We start from the raw sequence: 17,519 nt of genomic DNA, 5'->3' as shown, positions 1-17,519 counted from the left end.
AGACGCTTGTCTTAATTTGCACATATTGTGTTATTGGTATAGGGAAGACACAAAGTGTGCAAGGAAAGAGTCCCAGCCAAGGTATGTCAATATTCTCACCGACTCTGCTGCAATTGCACAGAACCTTACAATTCAAGTTGAACTTAACGATGGCATTTCTTCAAAGTACTCAGAGGAGGTGCCTATCCAGGTAGATTTCCACAGCGTACCAGTGCAGGTAAAGCAAACCTCTAAATCTTTCTCGATGTTTCTTTTCTTTTCTTTTCTCCATTGTACCTCATATTGTCCTCACATGTCCTCCGTCGTCTTCTCTTTTTGACTCACTCTGCATGGCATCTCTGTTGAGTACAATCACATCTTCTCTGTGTTTACACACTAACACAGAGAAGCCATCGCTGCTGTGACACAAGCTCATACTATAACCTTATAGTCACTTTGTATGAGCAACTATTTAGTGCGATTCAGTGTGGACTGAATGTGAGGATCAGTCTTTTAACACTGTCCTCTTCACATATACTGTGAACACGGCCAATAATACTACAAAAGTATTATATTAAAAAATTCAACAGTGACTCACCTTTGAATCTTAGGACAAAGTCCATAAAAGGCATTTATAGAAAATTTGACTTGAAAATGTTAATTGTATATCAATGAATTGAAAACATCCGAAAGGGAAAAGTAAATATAACAGTAAAGGTCATTAAGAAATGTTTAACAAGTGAAAAGATACAAAATAAAAATACTAATAGAACACAATTGCTTAAGGACAAATGAGCAGAGAGAAAATGTATTAATATTTCTTAAATTAATAGTCTTGACTGAAAAAACATCCATAGTAGGATATTTTTGATATTTATAGGTGCATCATTTTAACATTTTCTTTGTATAATTTGTCAATCAATACTCAAATTGTCTTTGAAATAGAATAGAGCCATAAAAAGTACTTTAAAAAGACATATTGTAACTACACTTAACTAGATTTGAACGAAAGGTTAAAGAACTGTGATGACAAATGACGGACACACAGCTTCACATTGATATAACTGTGACACATTGTCCATCATTTGTCATCACAATATTATGTCGTGTTATCTCATGGTGACGTTGTTTCCAAACTTCTGGTCCCAGGTCTGCGGAGACCAGAGCCAGGGTCTGCAATCAGAAGGCAGCTATCCTCTCCAGCTGGTCCAGGTCAGCCTCCTCACACACACACACACACACACACACACACAGGGTAACAGACACATGAGTTGGGACTGACAGAGAATGTGGGTCAAGGGCAGAAGGGGGAGGGGGGGGATTGTCTCTGTTGGGACAAGAATCCAGGAGACGCTGTAAGTCTGACCCTCTCCGTGTCCACACCCATAAGCCCCTGTGATCTTCACCCCAGGGGTCACCACTAATCCACTCCATTGCACATCTCAGCTAACATTCCTATCATGATGGCCTCTGTTTCTCTGTCATCAGACACATCTTATTCTCTCTCTTTTTTTTCATTTTCTGAGATGAAAAGAGACAAATAAAGCCGAGTTAAGGCCTGTGAATATTCCCAGCATATATCCCCTCTGTTTTTGATATCATGCTGTGGAGGAATTGCCTTCAGCTTTGCTCAAAGTCAAACAGCTGCGCTTCGGGATTGGAGCCCAAGAACTGATGTTCTCACTTGTCCCCCTTCTCCCACCTTTTTCTCTCTTTCTCTGTCTTCTTCCTCTATTCCTATCTGCCTGTTTCTCATTGCTACAAACAGCTTTTAACAGGGTTCAACCCGGCCCACCCGAGCGGACTGCAACCATGAGAGAGTCAAACCCCGGTAAGTATCTCCAGATCCTGAGTGAGAGCGTTACATGGAGATGTAGATGTCTGAACAGAGGAGCAGCATCGGCAATAAAGGCCTGGTCCAAATTCCGGTATGTTTTTTTTTTGAAGATGCACTAATGTTTGTCTTCTGCGGGATGCTATAGTTCAAAGCATAGCCATTCCTCTATAAACAGCAGGCAGAAATGCAAGCAGACTTTCAATGTACCCCCCCAAAAAAAAGAAAAGAAAAGAAAAGAAAAGGAGAGTAAGTATGCTCGTACACCTCAAAGATGAGTGATGGTGTGCTATTACTGTACCGAGTTGGTCCCTATCTCCGGTCCGTCTGGGACAGCAAAGAGCTCTCAACTTTCTTTTTTAGATAAGACCTGCATGATGAGAAACCCGCTCTGTCACTGCACTAATAACATCTTATTACAGATGCCATCTGGTCTGGCCTCTTAGCCTCTCTTGTAAAAGCTCACCGAAAAGGAGAGTGAGATGAAAGCAGCAGAGATCCCAGAGAGATGCATCATTCAGTCCAAAGCCTCTGCAGGATCTGGGTCCACTCTGTAGACTGTCAGGAATAGAAAGCTCTCACCAGTGAAACCAGGCGAGGTTTGGCTCACTGAGGAATGCGCTTCTGTTTTTGCTTCTGTGGAATTCTCAACCATGGATCCCTAAAATAAGACACTTCTATATCCGTTTAAGTGACGCTTGATTGTATGATATGATTTCTGAAGTGCGGGCGCGAGCAGCCCAGTGCATCATTCGTCTGCCGAGCATTTTGCTGCAGAGACACGTTTTATAGAAATCTCTGACCAGTGCGGAGAGCAGCTTTTTTCAGATGTGCAGCTTGTGGATCGTGTTGCGATACTTTATTGATCCCCTCAGAGAAATTCTTTATGCTTTGTGGTCAGGGGTCAGAGTCTGGAATCAGCTACTCAGCAGCATCCCAGGAGCCGACAGTGCTTGTCTCTCTGGAGGACACTCCAGCAGGGTGGATGCTTGGAGATGTTAGAGCTCCACACTCTGATTTACGAGTTGAAAGGTTTTCTCCTCTGTCGCTTTGCCACTTGGCTGTCCCGAACAGATGTTCGGCGTTAGTGCTCAGCCGTCTGGAAATGTTACGATCCAGCGTTAGCATTACATTTTGTCATCATGAGACATGCTTACTTGACAAGTGTAAACATCCATGAACAGTCTCTGTAAAAGCTGTCAAGATTCTATTTGATGGGTTTGTATAGATCTGGTTTGTATAGATGAACCAGGCAAGTTACCATTTCTGCGGTGGCGTCTCCCTGCAGTTTAAATGTAAGCTCCCTTAAGAAGGTATTGTTTTGCACTAAATGTTAAGTGCAGTCCGGGAGAACCTGCATGATTTTCATCTGTTTTAACAGTATTATATATTTATTATATTATATAAAATATATATATATTTATATATTTATTTATTATATATATATTTATTTATTGTATATACAATTCTTTGTAAAAAGAGCATATTGACAAGACTCCTACAGGCAAATTGTAGCCACAACTAACACCAGAAGTGACTTAAAGGTGCCATATGTAAGAATGTGGCCAAAAACAGTTACTACATTCAAATTCAAAATACCGAGGTCTTTTAGGTTTCGTTTTCTGACGTAACTGGCAACTCGCGGTTGCTCGGCAGCTGAGACTCTACTGACTGCAATGATTGGTAGACGGCGGTAGGTGGCGCCACATGCCAAAACATGATTTCAAAACATAAACATGATTTGCAGTCTGCAAAATATTATTTTTTATGCAAATATTTTGGCTGTGCTGTTGTTGTTGGTGAGTTCAGTTTGTTATATGAACATTATTCCTGAGTCTCTGTGAGGATTATATGGCCAGTTGCTTTAGATTTATTACATAATGCACCTTTAAGTGGCAATCTTACTTTTAAAGCAACTTTTTCATGAGGGGAAAAATGCAACACTGCTGTCTGCTCTACAGTGTCTGCTGTACTTTGACGAGCGGCAGATTAAACTAATCTCTGTATCCCACTGTCTACACTGTCCCTGGTCTGACACCAACTTTAGAATAATACTCACACGCTTCACTGGGTGGCCGGCTACGCTGTACTAGCTCATCCCAGTCAACAAAGGTCCTGTGCACTGGCTGTGATTGGATGAGAACTTCACAGTCCAGGCTGTGTGTTTGTGTGAGCTCTACCACAGGGAGAGGTTAACTAAAGTGTGTTATCATGACTCTGTCACTCTTGGATGGAAACAATGCACTGTTATAATTTTTGTTCTCAGCTGGAGGTCACAGGCGATATGACTGGGTCACCAAGATAGATTAACTGATTTTTTTTTTTTCCTAGCCTTTTTACTTTTAAAGGTGCATTTTCTAATAAAGTTAAAGCAACTGGCCATAAAATGTGGCTTATATGTCACAGAGACTCAGGAATAATGTTCATATAACATACTGAACTCACCAACAACAACAGTACAGCCAAAATATTTGCATTAAAAAATATAGTTTGCAGACTGCAAATCATGTTTTGGCATGTGGCGCCACCTACTGCCGTCTACCAATTATTCCAGTCAGTAGAGTCTCAGCTCCCCAGCAACCACGGGTTGCCAGTTACGTCAGAGAACGAAACCTAAAAGACCACGATTATTTTTAATTTGAATGTAGTAACCGTTTTTGGCCACATTCTTACATATGGCACCTTTAAATAACGCATGCATAAATTAAGTCGTGACGTGTTTATCAAACAGATCTCTTGTCATACAAAAAATTTGCCATGCACACATTTGATTTCCCTTCTTCCTCGTGAAAAGCTTGAGAAACACTTACTGATGCTTTTGCAGCGTCAAGGTAAAACTTTAGAATATATGCGAAGAAGTTTCGTTGCCAGGAGCAGCAGATGGGAAAACACAAAAATGAGAACCACGTTTACATTTTACAGGGAAAGTTGGCCTTCCTTTGTCTTTCTTTCTGCGATGCACGCAGAAAAAAGAAAGGGTGTAGTGTCTGATTCAAGGCTGAACATCTTGTGCATAACCCGCTAATGACGTGGCAGGTTTCCGTGGGCGCCACAAGTATGATTCTCCTTGATGCTTGTCCTAAACGCTAAAGGCTTTCTAATCTTCCCCCTGCACAGCTTATTCAAGGAGGGACTGGGCGCACCCCTCCTTTCCTCGTCCTGATTGGTTCACTGGAGTTCGGAGACCGTCAGGTATCAAAGAAATGCTCATCATTCTTTTGCAAATCATAAACATGGGGTTTTGATTAATGTTTAAACACGCCACAGTAAATGCAGTTTGGCTGCATGCTTGTAATGACTCCAATACCAACATTGGGGCCTTAGGAAAACACTCACTTTTTTTATAATTTTCACTCGGGACAATTTGGTGGGAGATTGATTTGCATGTGATGATCAGAAACAATGAAGTAGAGAGCAGCTACACTAAAAAAAGCCTGCACGTAACCCTTGTAGTTGCTGATGCCCTCCACCTTCTCTGCTGTACGTTCAGACGTTAGTCATGCAGGTCCAGACGCAGGGTACACGTGGAGCGAGACAGACACACCTGAGACAAGCGGTAAGTCCACACCTCTCGCTCCCAATTCTGCACATGCGAGGGTTAGTACACTGTCAGTTTGCACGTGCACGTCTGAGTGACTGAAAAAAAAAAAAAAAAAATTTGTATTGTCTTAAGTTCAGTGTCTCTCAGGACATTGTGTTTACATGCCATCTACTGTGCCTGCCACTTCACATGTCACTGTGGAGGAACAGAGTCGGTGGCATGTGAGAAAGAGTGTGAGGTGATTAAAGCCGTTGTTTTCACTGGTATGGGATTGGTCGGGGGGGTCATGCAACCAATCGCAACCATGGAAATGTGTGCTTTTCTCTCGGAGGTTCATTGTAGCAACTAACGGGTTTCAAAACATCCTCCTCTAGCTCGGGATCACAGGCCTGGTATGTCAGAGTATGAGCGCTGGTATTATAACTTTGGACAGCACCGTAAGTCTTCTTCTTTTTTCTCTTTACTGGGAACTAACACGTCCTGGGGGTCATATGGATTATATTCTATTATAAAACCTATTCACTTACTATTTTTCTTTTTGATTTGAAATGTTTACATTTACATTGTCTTGTGTGTCATGTCTGTTATATGGAGAATATACTAACACATTAGGACAGTAAGAAAGGGAATTATATATACGATAGTAGTGGATACAGTAGTAAATTGATAATATGGTGAATCTCAGTCCTTGCCGAGAGTTAAATGAGTATATTGATACCTCTACACCTATTCATTCCTCTGTGACTACACAGGATGCCTCCTGGCCCTGCACACATTTTTGGCAGCTCAGCTTAAAGCCCCATACGTCACAACAAACAAGGAGGTTTAAAATGTGCTTTTGGTCAGAAGCTACGTGTGTGAAACCTAAGTGAAATTCTTGCCAGGATGTAACCTGTGTGGACTGGTGCTGGAAGGTGGATTTAGTGACCTTAGAAGCCACGGTACCTTTATTTCTTCTGCTTCCAGCCAGGCTGAGCACATCCGGTTCTAAGCCCCTTATTGTAATCCATTTTGTCATAGAGCTGCAGTGTGGAAATGTTATATAAATAAATGGCAGCTACATTCAAACTACTGCCAAATGACACACAATACTAATAATCAGCTCCACCTGACACTCTTTATTTCTCTTTGTATAGCAGCGTTTTGTTGTCGTGTCACCCGGGGACACTCCCGCGCTGCACACAGTGACACATTTTATAACTACGTTAAGCAGGTTGCCTGCAAACAGTTGGACTATGGCAGAAAACGGCAAGAAACACCCCAGAAAGAGAGCTGCACAGTCATATTCTAATTATGATCATGATTTTAGCTTCAAATCAAGTGCTCCACGCTCAATCAAAACTGCTGCTGTTTTCGCACACTATGCAGCTCCAAGTTATATTATATACTGTATGTATATATATATGTATATATATATATACATATATATATACACATATACATATAAAACTTACCAACGTAACATAGAAACAAAAATCATGAACTGTATCTGTGAGAGTTGGGAAGGGGAGCGGAGACAAAAGTGACGTCCACGTGGGGGAATTAGAAGTTCCTCACTGGAGCTGTAAAATACAAAGAGAAGGGTATCAATACTCTCATCTAACTCCCAAAAGCTGGGAAGCAAATAAGTGAGTTTTCTAAAGCTACTCATCATACAAAACCTCTACAACACCCATGCGAGGATTACAGGTCCTGGAGTTTGGTGACACAGTTACGCCTCCAAACTCAACTAGAAAGGACGTTTGTTTCAAATGTTGTGTTTCACAGCCTGTCATCACTGCCTTACCATGTCTTTAGTTTCAGCTCCACGAGCCCCCGACTCAGACCCCAACCGTAAGATGCCAGTGGATGCAAGCCATACTCGAGGTCAGTCTTAAGTACCTTGGGAAAAAGGGAAACTTGAGTAAAAGTACAAGAAAATGACTTTGGCAGAAGTTGAAGTCACTTTTTTTAATAATATTACTTCAGTAAAAGCCTGAAAGTACATGACATTTACCGTACTTGTGCATCAAAAGTATTGAGGTACTGAGTTATTTTGTAGCTACCATGGTGAGTGAGCTGCTTTGTAGTAGAAATCTGCTAATGCTATGCTTGTACGATACTATCTGTGCAGTGGAGCCAGTGGATGCCTGGAAACCAGAAGCAAACATTTATGAATCAGGTAAGATAGCTTGTGCAGCAACATGCTCTGTATTTTTTTTTTCTGGCTTCCGTCTGACTCACTTTGCCAGTAACTCATCATTTCTGACTGTAAGTACAAACCAAAGCAAGGCCATCCAAGGAAAAGAAACTGGGTTTCTGCACAGCCTGTAATTGAGGGGATTTGGAGTCAAAGTCAAATGGTTGCTTGAGGATAAAATCAGTTCCTTGTTGGTATGATTTTTCACCACAACAAATGCTTGCTCATAGATACGGGATCCTTGCAAAGTGCAGATGTGCCGTGTTCAACCATAATTTTGGCAGATAGATATTTCAGACAATTGATTTTCTTCTCCCACCGTCTTCCATCAGCACGTGTCAATGATTATTAAAGGAAACAACATTTCCTCTGAGTGTTTTTTTTCTCCACGGCATTGAACAGTAAATCTGAGCTGAATTTATCCATGTGTTTTTGTTTATTCTTTTTCAGGCTTTGGCGTGAGGGAGCAAGAGCCTCCACCGAGAGCATCTGAGCCTGCGTCACAGGGAGACCCAAGTATGTAGAATTCAGTTTTATGGAAACACGTGATAGTTCAGCGACAGCAGATTTCAAAACACAGGATAAGGTGTTGATATCCTTTGTGCAAGGCAAGCACGTACAAAACTTCATTGGTGAATGGTTGACTGGTAGAAGAAGCTTAGGGGGTAGGTTGAAATTTTGGTACGCATCATCAGTGGTGCTCCTCTAGATCAGGGGTCTCAAACTGGCGGCCTGGGGGACACATTTGGCCCCCAGGTCATTTGAGTTTGAGAGCCCTGCTCTAGATCTTAGGGTGTTTCCGGCCTTTCACACGATACACCCTCACCAGAGGCAGCCAGCTACAGGGTGATCAGTCCTGAGCCTACGTCCCATGCCTGATTATTCTTGAGTCGTCTTGTTGTCAAGTAGCGTGCATCTCATGGAACTATGCATGGCAGGGGCGTCCTGTTCCCTGAGTCGAGCCTAAGCTGACCGCATACCTCCTGGCTTGCTGCTTGGGGGGCCCAGGAGTCCTCCGACTCCCAGGTCTCTCAGCAGTTTGGTGGTAGATGTTGCCACAAACCCTCTGCATCCAACCCTTCACTTGGCGGACTTCTGTGTTCCAGACGCGATGTTGTGCTTTAAGCAGCTAAATCAGCATAGCTCAGGTGTTTTCATCCACAGAAAAGTGAAAGCTCAATGACATAGACCTTCTTTAGAGAAGGGGAGCAGAGCACCAGATCAAGTCTTAAGGTGGTGTTGGTGATCTCTGGAGGAAACACCAGCTAAGGATAATTTCTCATTACTAAGCCTGGACATTACATAATATTGCTGTCATATTAGAAATAAGGCATTGCCTATTATAATATCATTGCCATAATTCCCGTGTTGTGACTAAACTGTGAATTAAACTGCTGTCCAGTTTTTAAAACCAAACCCCTAAAGGCAGGGACATGGTGACCAGTCCATCACAGGGCCACAAAGAGACAAACAACCACCCACTCTCACACCTAAGGCCAATTTGGAGTGTCCAATTTGTCTAATCCCCAAAATGTCTATGTGTTTGGACTGTGGGAATAAACCAGAAAACCTGCCATCGGCAGAAATGTGCAAACATATAATTATTGTGCTTGTTAGAGGACACGGAATAAATAAAACAGCAACCTACTGGTAACACATTGCTCTTAACTGCAGTGTGCAGTCAAAACTGAAGCCTTTTACATTATTAGAGCTTTAAGTGACGACAAATGCTGACACAGCAGTAATGTTGTGGCATGTCCCGTTTCTGCAGATTGTAAGGTGGACCTGGTCTTCCTGATGGACGGCAGCTGGAGCATTGGGAAGCGGCGCTTTAAGATCCAGAAGGACTTCCTGTCTGACGTGGCTCAGACCATCAACGTGGGTGTAAATGGACCCATGATGGGCATCATCCAATATGGGTACTCGCACTTGTCTCGTTGCGTTATTATTATGTACCGTTCATATTTAGATGGGGAAAAGACAATGTTACTGCTTTATGTTTTATGCATGAAGGGATGACCCCATGACTGAGATCAGTCTGAAGACTTACTCCAGCTCCAGAGAGGTGAAGTCAGCCATCGACAAGATTGTGCAGAAGGGAGGACTTTCAAATGTGGGTGAGTGACCCACTGTGCGCTGCCAGCTACAGTAAACGTGTGAAAGCGAAAGGGGTGCAATTGTCGCATCGGTTTACTACACAGGCACATTTTCACATGCAAGGATAGAATTAAGTCTAAATTTGCAAAGAGACAGTGCTACCTAAATTACAGTTCTGCCTCTGCGAGCCTTGGTTTTTCCTCTGCTCTGACCAAAATGCTTTTGGCTTCACCAGCTCATGGGGGTCAGTTTTCAGAGGGTAACAACTGTTATTCTGCTTCGGCTGGTGCGTCAGTACGCACAGACGCAGACGCATGCAGCGCCACATGCGTCTTTTATGACTTGCTAAACTTGGCAGATACAAATAGGTGTTATTTGTGTTTGAGGCACTCTCTAATCCTAATCCTTTTATAAACCCCAACAGATCCTTTTACTGTTCTACCATTGTTTACACATCCGATTCATGATAATATAAAGCGATGCACTTACTATAGGGACACATGCAGTTTAGGTAATAAATACGCAGGGTACCATTTTAAGTTTTTAGTGGCACAAAGTGTGGGCCTTTTTGAACCATAGACCATTGGAGGACACTAAAGCCTTGTTAATGCTTGCACGTGACTCTGTGGTGAAGACGGCGTTCAAACTACAAGCATGCACGAAGGCGTTTATGCTCAACGTGTTGTTCGTTGCAGTCTTTGCCTAAATGGCAGGGGGCGTACAGCTAAAATATTAAGCGAATAAGCAGGAAGTCAACGTTTGCTGACGTCATTATCTGACATGGCGACACGTGCTGTATCTAAACGACATTTGTAGAGCTGCTACAAAGTTTATTTTACCGTTTTGTTGCGTGGTGCCTTTCTGTCTATAAGTAGTATAGAACACGTGCTATAGTATAAACACACAACATGAACGACAGTAGAGACGGCGTGCGTAAAGTACGCTGCCGAGCAACAGTAATAAACAACAACCTTCACAAAGCGATCCCTCATGTTTTTCCACCTCCTACGGGCAAAAAACATCGTCTTTTTGTAACATGGTAGAAATCTCTTTCAATTTAAGGCCATTTGACCGTCTCAGTGCTCTCGGACAGAAGAGTCAAACTAATGCTTGTACAAGCAGACCTGCTCGACCTGAGTTGGCGTGCCGCAGCCGACAAAGTTACAAAAAGCCCGAAACAAGATATGTTATTTTTGGCACACTATGGCGACCATAAACCTAGCTTAATGCCGAAGTGAAATATATTGAATAGCCAGCAGGGGGCGACAGGTTGCAAAAAGAATTCCGCACTTCTCACTTGATACTGTATAACATCAGTAAATGTTTTCCTGAGGAGTTCATGTCTCCAGTTTGAGGTCTTAAATAGATTATGTTCCCATTTAGAGGAAAATGGTCACTCTGAATGGACATCAGTGTGTGACTGACAGCTGGTATTGTGCAGTAGATGCCTGGTCGTAGGTGACATCGACAACACGAGGCAGACCAAATCGGAAAACTCAACTTGCTTTGAACAGATAAACCAGCCGTTTACCTGTAATACGATTGATAAATGAATCACAACATCATTTTATTTCTTTTTCGCAATCTTATAAAATGACTGGAAAAGATTTTGCTAATTTATTTGGTGACCACAAATCGGTCTCATGACATGATAGGGCTTGTCAATTATCAATTATCGAGGATTTTTATTTGTCAGGTGCACAGAGAAACCATCAAGTTAAACCATGCAGTGAACCAAGCGTGCTCTGTCCTGAATATTGCAAACACGACAGAATAAAGAATATGAAACTTCTTAAAGTGACACATTTAAAGTGTCCTTTGTTTTGTGTTTTCGCATTTATCAAAATATCATAGGTTTTAGGTTTTTCCGTTTTGTCCATTATACTGCAGAGGTGTCTGTCTGACCTGGTAATCACATTTATTTCGATCAATAGTGAGATTATTATTTACTGGTTTACTGGCATAACATAAACGAAGACGGAATCAACTTGGCTAATACGGTTCTAAACAAAAATACGCAATGTCCAATTCCCGGGTCAACTTGCTCTCATTGGTTCTTGCGGGGTTCTGCTCAAGCCCCAATGGTTGTTCAGTCGTACTGAAAATATCATGTTACATTAATTATTATAGTATTAAAATTATATGTTAATACTTACAGGAAGACTTTGATGTTAATCCCTCACACGACAGGATAATTTGGCCAGATAATCTGTTCCAAATCAGACTAAAATTGGAAGACACACTGGAGCTTTAAACAGCCTGGTGTGTGTGTGTGTGTCCATTTATGTACACTACCGTTCAAAAGTTTGGGGTCGCCTATACAATTGTTTTTGTGTTTTCCATTAAAAGTCACACTTTTATTCATCAAAAGAGTTGCAAAATGAATAGAAAATATAGTCCAAGACATTGACAAGATTAGAAATAATGACTGTGAACCAGCAAAACGGTCTTCAGCTGTGCTAACATCATTGCACAAGGGTTTTCTAATCATCCAATAACCTTCTAACGCGATTAGCAAACACAATGTACCATTTATATTTATTTATATTCATAAATAAATACTGGTTGTGAGACCGGTTTAAATTCAGCAAGTTTTTATTTAGGGGCCTCAAACCTCTGAAGGTTAAGAAGCTCTGTAAATACAGTATTTTTAAGGATACGCATCAAAGCTCCTGAAAAAGTCATACCATGTACTTAGAAAATTACATAGTTAAGAGTCTTTCTGTATCTTCTGATATTTCATGTGTGCGCTTCAACGACTGACCCTCTTTCCTGCAGTTTAACCGTCTCTCTGCTGCCCTCTGGTGTCCTGACAGGAAAGGCCCTCTCCTACATCGATAAGCACTACTTCAGCGATGCCAATGGAAACCGTGGAGGAGCTCCAAACGTGGCTGTGGTGCTGGTGGACGGCTGGCCCACGGACAAGGTGGAGGAGGCGTCTCGACTCGCCCGTGAGTCTGGAATCAACATATTCTTCGTCACCATTGAGGGCCCTGATGAGAGCGAGAGACAGAACCTGGTTGAGTCAAACTTTGTAGACAAGGTAGGGTACGAGCACACAGGTGAGTCAGTGCTTCACTGAAACATGCCAGTCTGTAACTCAGCGTTACCTCCATCCTACAGGCTGTGTGTCGGACCAACGGCTACTACTCCCTGCCTGTGACCAGCTGGTTCGCCCTGAGGAAGACCGTGCAGCCCCTGGTGAAGCGAGTGTGCGACACAGACCGCCTGATGTGCAGCAAAACCTGCCTCAACGCCAACGACATCGCCTTCGTCATCGATGGATCCAGCAGCGTGGGAACGGGCAACTTCCGCACGGTGCTGCAGTTTGTCGCCAACGTCACGCGGGAGTTCGAGATCTCCGACACGGACACGCGAGTCGGAGCCGTGCAGTACACCTACGAGCAGAGGCTGGAGTTTGCCTTCGGACAGCACGAAAACAAGGCCGAGCTGCTGAACGCCATCAAACGCATCAACTACTGGAGCGGCGGCACCAGCACTGGTGCTGCCATCACCTACGCCGCAGAGCAGCTCTTCAGCAAATCCAAACCCAACAAGCGCAAGATCATGATCGTCATCACGGACGGTCGCTCCTACGATGACGTCAGGGCTCCTGCGCTGGCCGTGCAACGCCAAGGTGAGAGTTCAGCTACAAAAAGAATCTGGGAAAAAAAGGCAGAGAAATGGTCAAGTCAAGTAGTTTTTATATCCTAGCATTTACAAAAACGTCAATGCAGGTTTACTATTATTCTTATATTTGCTGCTGTCATTCTAATGCATCCTCAATATCTTATCGTAAAAAGAAAAAGACCTGGAAATGACAATGAAAACAACAACAAAGTATACCAAAATAGAAAAGCACTCAGAGAGCGCAGACCTCCGCCAAGGCAGCTCAGTGCCTGCATAATACACCTTCCCATCACGCAGCATGTACGGATCAGTACCTTTAATCAGTTGTTCCTGGACCCATTGCGGACATTTCCTGAAAAATTGACTTTTTTGAGTTATGTTGGTAATTAACAGACAGACAAACAAACAAATTCCGGCGAAAACATATTCCTCTTGGCGGGGGTCAAGAATGTTTGGTCTATGAATTTTTCTAGCCATAGAGTATGTACTTTACGCAAGGGCCTTGCGTTACGGTGGCTTCCATCTTGCTTCAGCAGCCTGATTGGACAAACAAGCCAGAGTGTGCATTTGTAGCGGAAGCTTACCCCGCAGGCTAAGAAGATTAACATCAATGTTCAGTGTTTTAATCCTGAGAAACTACAGACTAGATGATCCAGTCAAGACACACAACCAGACAGAGATTCCAGGGATTTGGTATCTCACATAAATTTGCGTGATTTCATAACATAAACGAAGACGGAATCAACTTGGCTAATACGGTTCTAAACAAAAATACGCAATGTCCAATTCCCGGGTCAACTTGCTCTCATTGGTTCTTGCGGGGTTCTGCTCAAGCCCCAATGGTTGTTCAGTCGTACTGAAAATATCATGTTACATTAATTATTATAGTATTAAAATTATATGTTAATACTTACAGGAAGACTTTGATGTTAATCCCTCACACGACAGGATAATTTGGCCAGATAATCTGTTCCAAATCAGACTAAAATTGGAAGACACACTGGAGCTTTAAACAGCCTGGTGTGTGTGTGTGTGTCCATTTATGTACACTACCGTTCAAAAGTTTGGGGTCGCCTATACAATTGTTTTTGTGTTTTCCATTAAAAGTCACACTTTTATTCATCAAAAGAGTTGCAAAATGAATAGAAAATATAGTCCAAGACATTGACAAGATTAGAAATAATGACTGTGAACCAGCAAAACGGTCTTCAGCTGTGCTAACATCATTGCACAAGGGTTTTCTAATCATCCAATAACCTTCTAACGCGATTAGCAAACACAATGTACCATTTATATTTATTTATATTCATTGAAAAAAAGTGCTTTTCTTTCAAAAATAAGGACATTTCTAAGTGACCCCAAACTTTTGAACTGTAGTGTATGTTTGTATGTATCTGTGTTTAACCTGCTGTCCCTCTCTGTGACTGTGATGCAGGTGTGATCGCCTACTCCATCGGCATCGCCTGGGCAGCCCAGGACGAGCTGGACTACATCGCCACAGACCCGGACAAGGAGCACTCCTTCTTTGTGGATGAGTTCGACAGCCTCTACAAGTTTGTGCCCAAGATCATCCACAACATCTGCCAGGAGTTCAATTCACAGCCCAGGAACTGAGGACGCACGGACGGTGGAGGGGAGGTGTTAAAAGAGGGACGTCCTCACCGTGGCGCGGTCCTAACAGGACGCTGTTTGTAAATGTACTCACGCTGTTGCCCCAGATGGTGGTAATGGATTGGCTGCAGCTCCTCGTATTTAAACAGGGGAGAGGTTTTGAATTTAGGTGTGAAGCAAATCTCAAAGTGAATCAGCATTTGATCCCAAATATACTAATTGTAAAGGTTTTGCACACGTATTGACAATCTCGTGTGGTGCCAGTTACGCTTTGTTGTCGCCTTTAAAAAGAACAGTATTCCTAAATGTTTTTTTTTTGTTTGTTTTTTTTTTCTAAATGATGGCACTACTTCTTAAGTAATGAGTTTATATTTTTAATTTCAGTTGTGTGTTTTCGTTAATCCAAATGATTCAAAGATCAATTGTATGATAGAACAAAAATCTTTATCACGTAAACCTTCAACCTCTGACCTTCTGGAGAAGAGCTGCAGAAAATTTGGAATTTTTCAATTTACCGACAACACATTCGATTGATTTTGTGACACGCTGCTGGAGAAGCAGAAGGGATTTCTCGACTAAAAGCACAAATGTGTAATTAATCTTTAAATAAAAAGGCCCTTTAATGACCGCTGCATAAAGGTTGTCTTACAAAGACTTGGTACCAGACTGACTAACAAACCTTATCGGGACACGGTGCTTGCAGAGACGCAAAGCACGCCTAGCACTTCCTTTGTTGGCGTCACATGCTTTCTAAACTTAATACGGTGCTTTTTATACAATTCTCTGTAAAAAGAGGATAAACTTTTTATTTTTTTTATTTTAGAAATGGTGCATATTTTTGATCTTCCTTACAGGAGAGGTTTGTTAGTCGGGACATTGTTAAAGTTCCTCTGTACGACAAAGGTGTTGATATACAAAGTAAGAAGTGGCAGGTGAACATGAGACTCTCGTGCAACCAACAAGTGAATGTGATGTCATAAAAGTCAGCAACCAGAAGCAGGAAGTGAAGTGGAGGAGAAAGAGGAGCTTGTATATGTTCGTGCAGAGCGATTGGAAAGATGTTCAGTTTGTCGGGAGTAAAAATCAATCCTTTCTGTTTCGTTTTTTTTTAAAGAGTATTTATGATTTTCTCCGTTAATTTTCTCCTGTTTTGTACATATGCATAATAAAAGCCTTTTGCTAATAATTGTTTTCTTATTTTTGGAGTTCTTAATAAAAAATAAAAGAAAATGAAGTGAAATTAAAGTGGCTGCTCACCTGTTTGGCTTTCATCGATCCAAGTAATGCCTTTGTTGAATCTGAAAATACAGACACACACAGATATTTGTTAGATCGATTCTAACTCTTACTTGACAATAATACATTATATTACACACAGTGCCCTAAATTAACAGCAATTTAGTCTCTGCGATGTTTAATACACCAGTATGTAGAAGCTCCTTCACCGAAAAATTACCGAAAATTTCCCCCAAAAAACCTGAAGAAATAATAAAGCACATTATTTCTCGATTAAGATGTCAAATTATAGTTGTTTACTTGCATTTCCTGAACAGAAAAAATTGTTTTAATGGTTGAATATTATGCTTGATTGATTTCTGGCGTCTCAGAGAAGAAGTCCAGTGAGCCGGCTCCAAAAAAAAAAAAGGGAATTCAGTTTTGTCATTTGCCAAATACATAACAATAATATTGCCTAAAAAACAATCATGAAGTGATGGATGAATCTTAATCCTGAACCTGTGAACGGCAACAGTGTAACACAGTCATATACAGTCCATGTGTATCTTTTGAGGAAAGAACTGCAGCAACAACTAAAGAAACATTTTCTTCTTCTGCGAGATACAAACATGTTCGTCAAATGACTAACGTCAGAGCCCGGGTTACATTTTACAGCAGGTTTTATTTTGAACATACTTTCATATACAAACCAGTGACTGAGAAAATGGCTCATTTTAAGCTGTACTCTACATGTACAACATACCTTGATTTTTTTTTTCTTTCTTACTTTCTTTAAATCCAGGGTCATTTCACACAGTTTACAATAAACTGGAATTAGCAGGACATTTGTCTTCCCTCAGTGTTGGATGGGGCCACTCATTGTGTCAAATAGTCCTACAGTACTGCACTAGGTTCCTGCTAAACACTGGACTACTGTAAATATCTGAACATGATACATCACACTGTAGTCAAGCATGTCCACACAATTGGGGAAAACTACATACAGTACAAGCCATTCAATTCAAACAAGAGCAAACTGGCCAAAATTAATTAGTTATTCCTAAAATGGACATCAAGAACCATGTTTGAATTGTAATTATATAACCAAGATGGTTTACTTTGGACACATATGTTTGTAATCTTACTTCCGAAGTGTACAATTACTTGAATCTAACAAACAGGCATTATAGTTAATAGTCTGTATCTACCAGCTTTGCCTTGAAATGCACAAAATTCCCCAACCACACTTATCAAAAAAGGAGCACTCAAACTCACGCTGCACAGTAATTTTTAAGACTGAATATATATTTTTGTTTATTATAAGCATTTGTAATTTTACATCCAATGTCAAAATCGACAACAATGTGACAACCAGCTTCATTACTGTGCCGTGTCCCTCCCTTTCTCCCTCCCTCCCGTTCCCAAAATCAAGC

General features: G+C 41.6%; 1 protein-coding gene across 1 annotated transcript in view; it reads left to right on the top strand.

Annotated features, from left to right (window-relative positions):
* The window catches only part of vit (vitrin), a 25,703-nt gene extending 9,634 nt beyond the window's left edge, over positions 1 to 16,069 (top strand). The window contains exons 7-21 of the mRNA XM_083897376.1: positions 43 to 81; positions 167 to 217; positions 1,129 to 1,191; positions 1,748 to 1,810; positions 4,931 to 5,005; positions 5,304 to 5,369; positions 5,729 to 5,791; positions 7,152 to 7,220; positions 7,468 to 7,515; positions 7,984 to 8,049; positions 9,305 to 9,452; positions 9,547 to 9,650; positions 12,447 to 12,673; positions 12,754 to 13,267; positions 14,696 to 16,069. Of these exons, the coding sequence (XP_083753502.1) occupies positions 43 to 81; positions 167 to 217; positions 1,129 to 1,191; positions 1,748 to 1,810; positions 4,931 to 5,005; positions 5,304 to 5,369; positions 5,729 to 5,791; positions 7,152 to 7,220; positions 7,468 to 7,515; positions 7,984 to 8,049; positions 9,305 to 9,452; positions 9,547 to 9,650; positions 12,447 to 12,673; positions 12,754 to 13,267; positions 14,696 to 14,874 (1,775 nt within the window). The 3' untranslated portion in view covers positions 14,875 to 16,069. The remainder of the gene's footprint in view (positions 1 to 42; positions 82 to 166; positions 218 to 1,128; positions 1,192 to 1,747; positions 1,811 to 4,930; positions 5,006 to 5,303; positions 5,370 to 5,728; positions 5,792 to 7,151; positions 7,221 to 7,467; positions 7,516 to 7,983; positions 8,050 to 9,304; positions 9,453 to 9,546; positions 9,651 to 12,446; positions 12,674 to 12,753; positions 13,268 to 14,695) is intronic.
* Positions 16,070 to 17,519: the final 1,450 nt, after the last annotated feature.

The sequence above is a fragment of the Microchirus variegatus genome, assembly GCF_963457635.1.
Source record: "Microchirus variegatus genome assembly, chromosome: 11".
NCBI lineage: Eukaryota > Metazoa > Chordata > Actinopteri > Pleuronectiformes > Soleidae > Microchirus > Microchirus variegatus.
The sequence above is the reverse complement of the archived record's forward strand: the minus strand, read 5'-3'. Positions and strand labels throughout refer to the sequence as shown.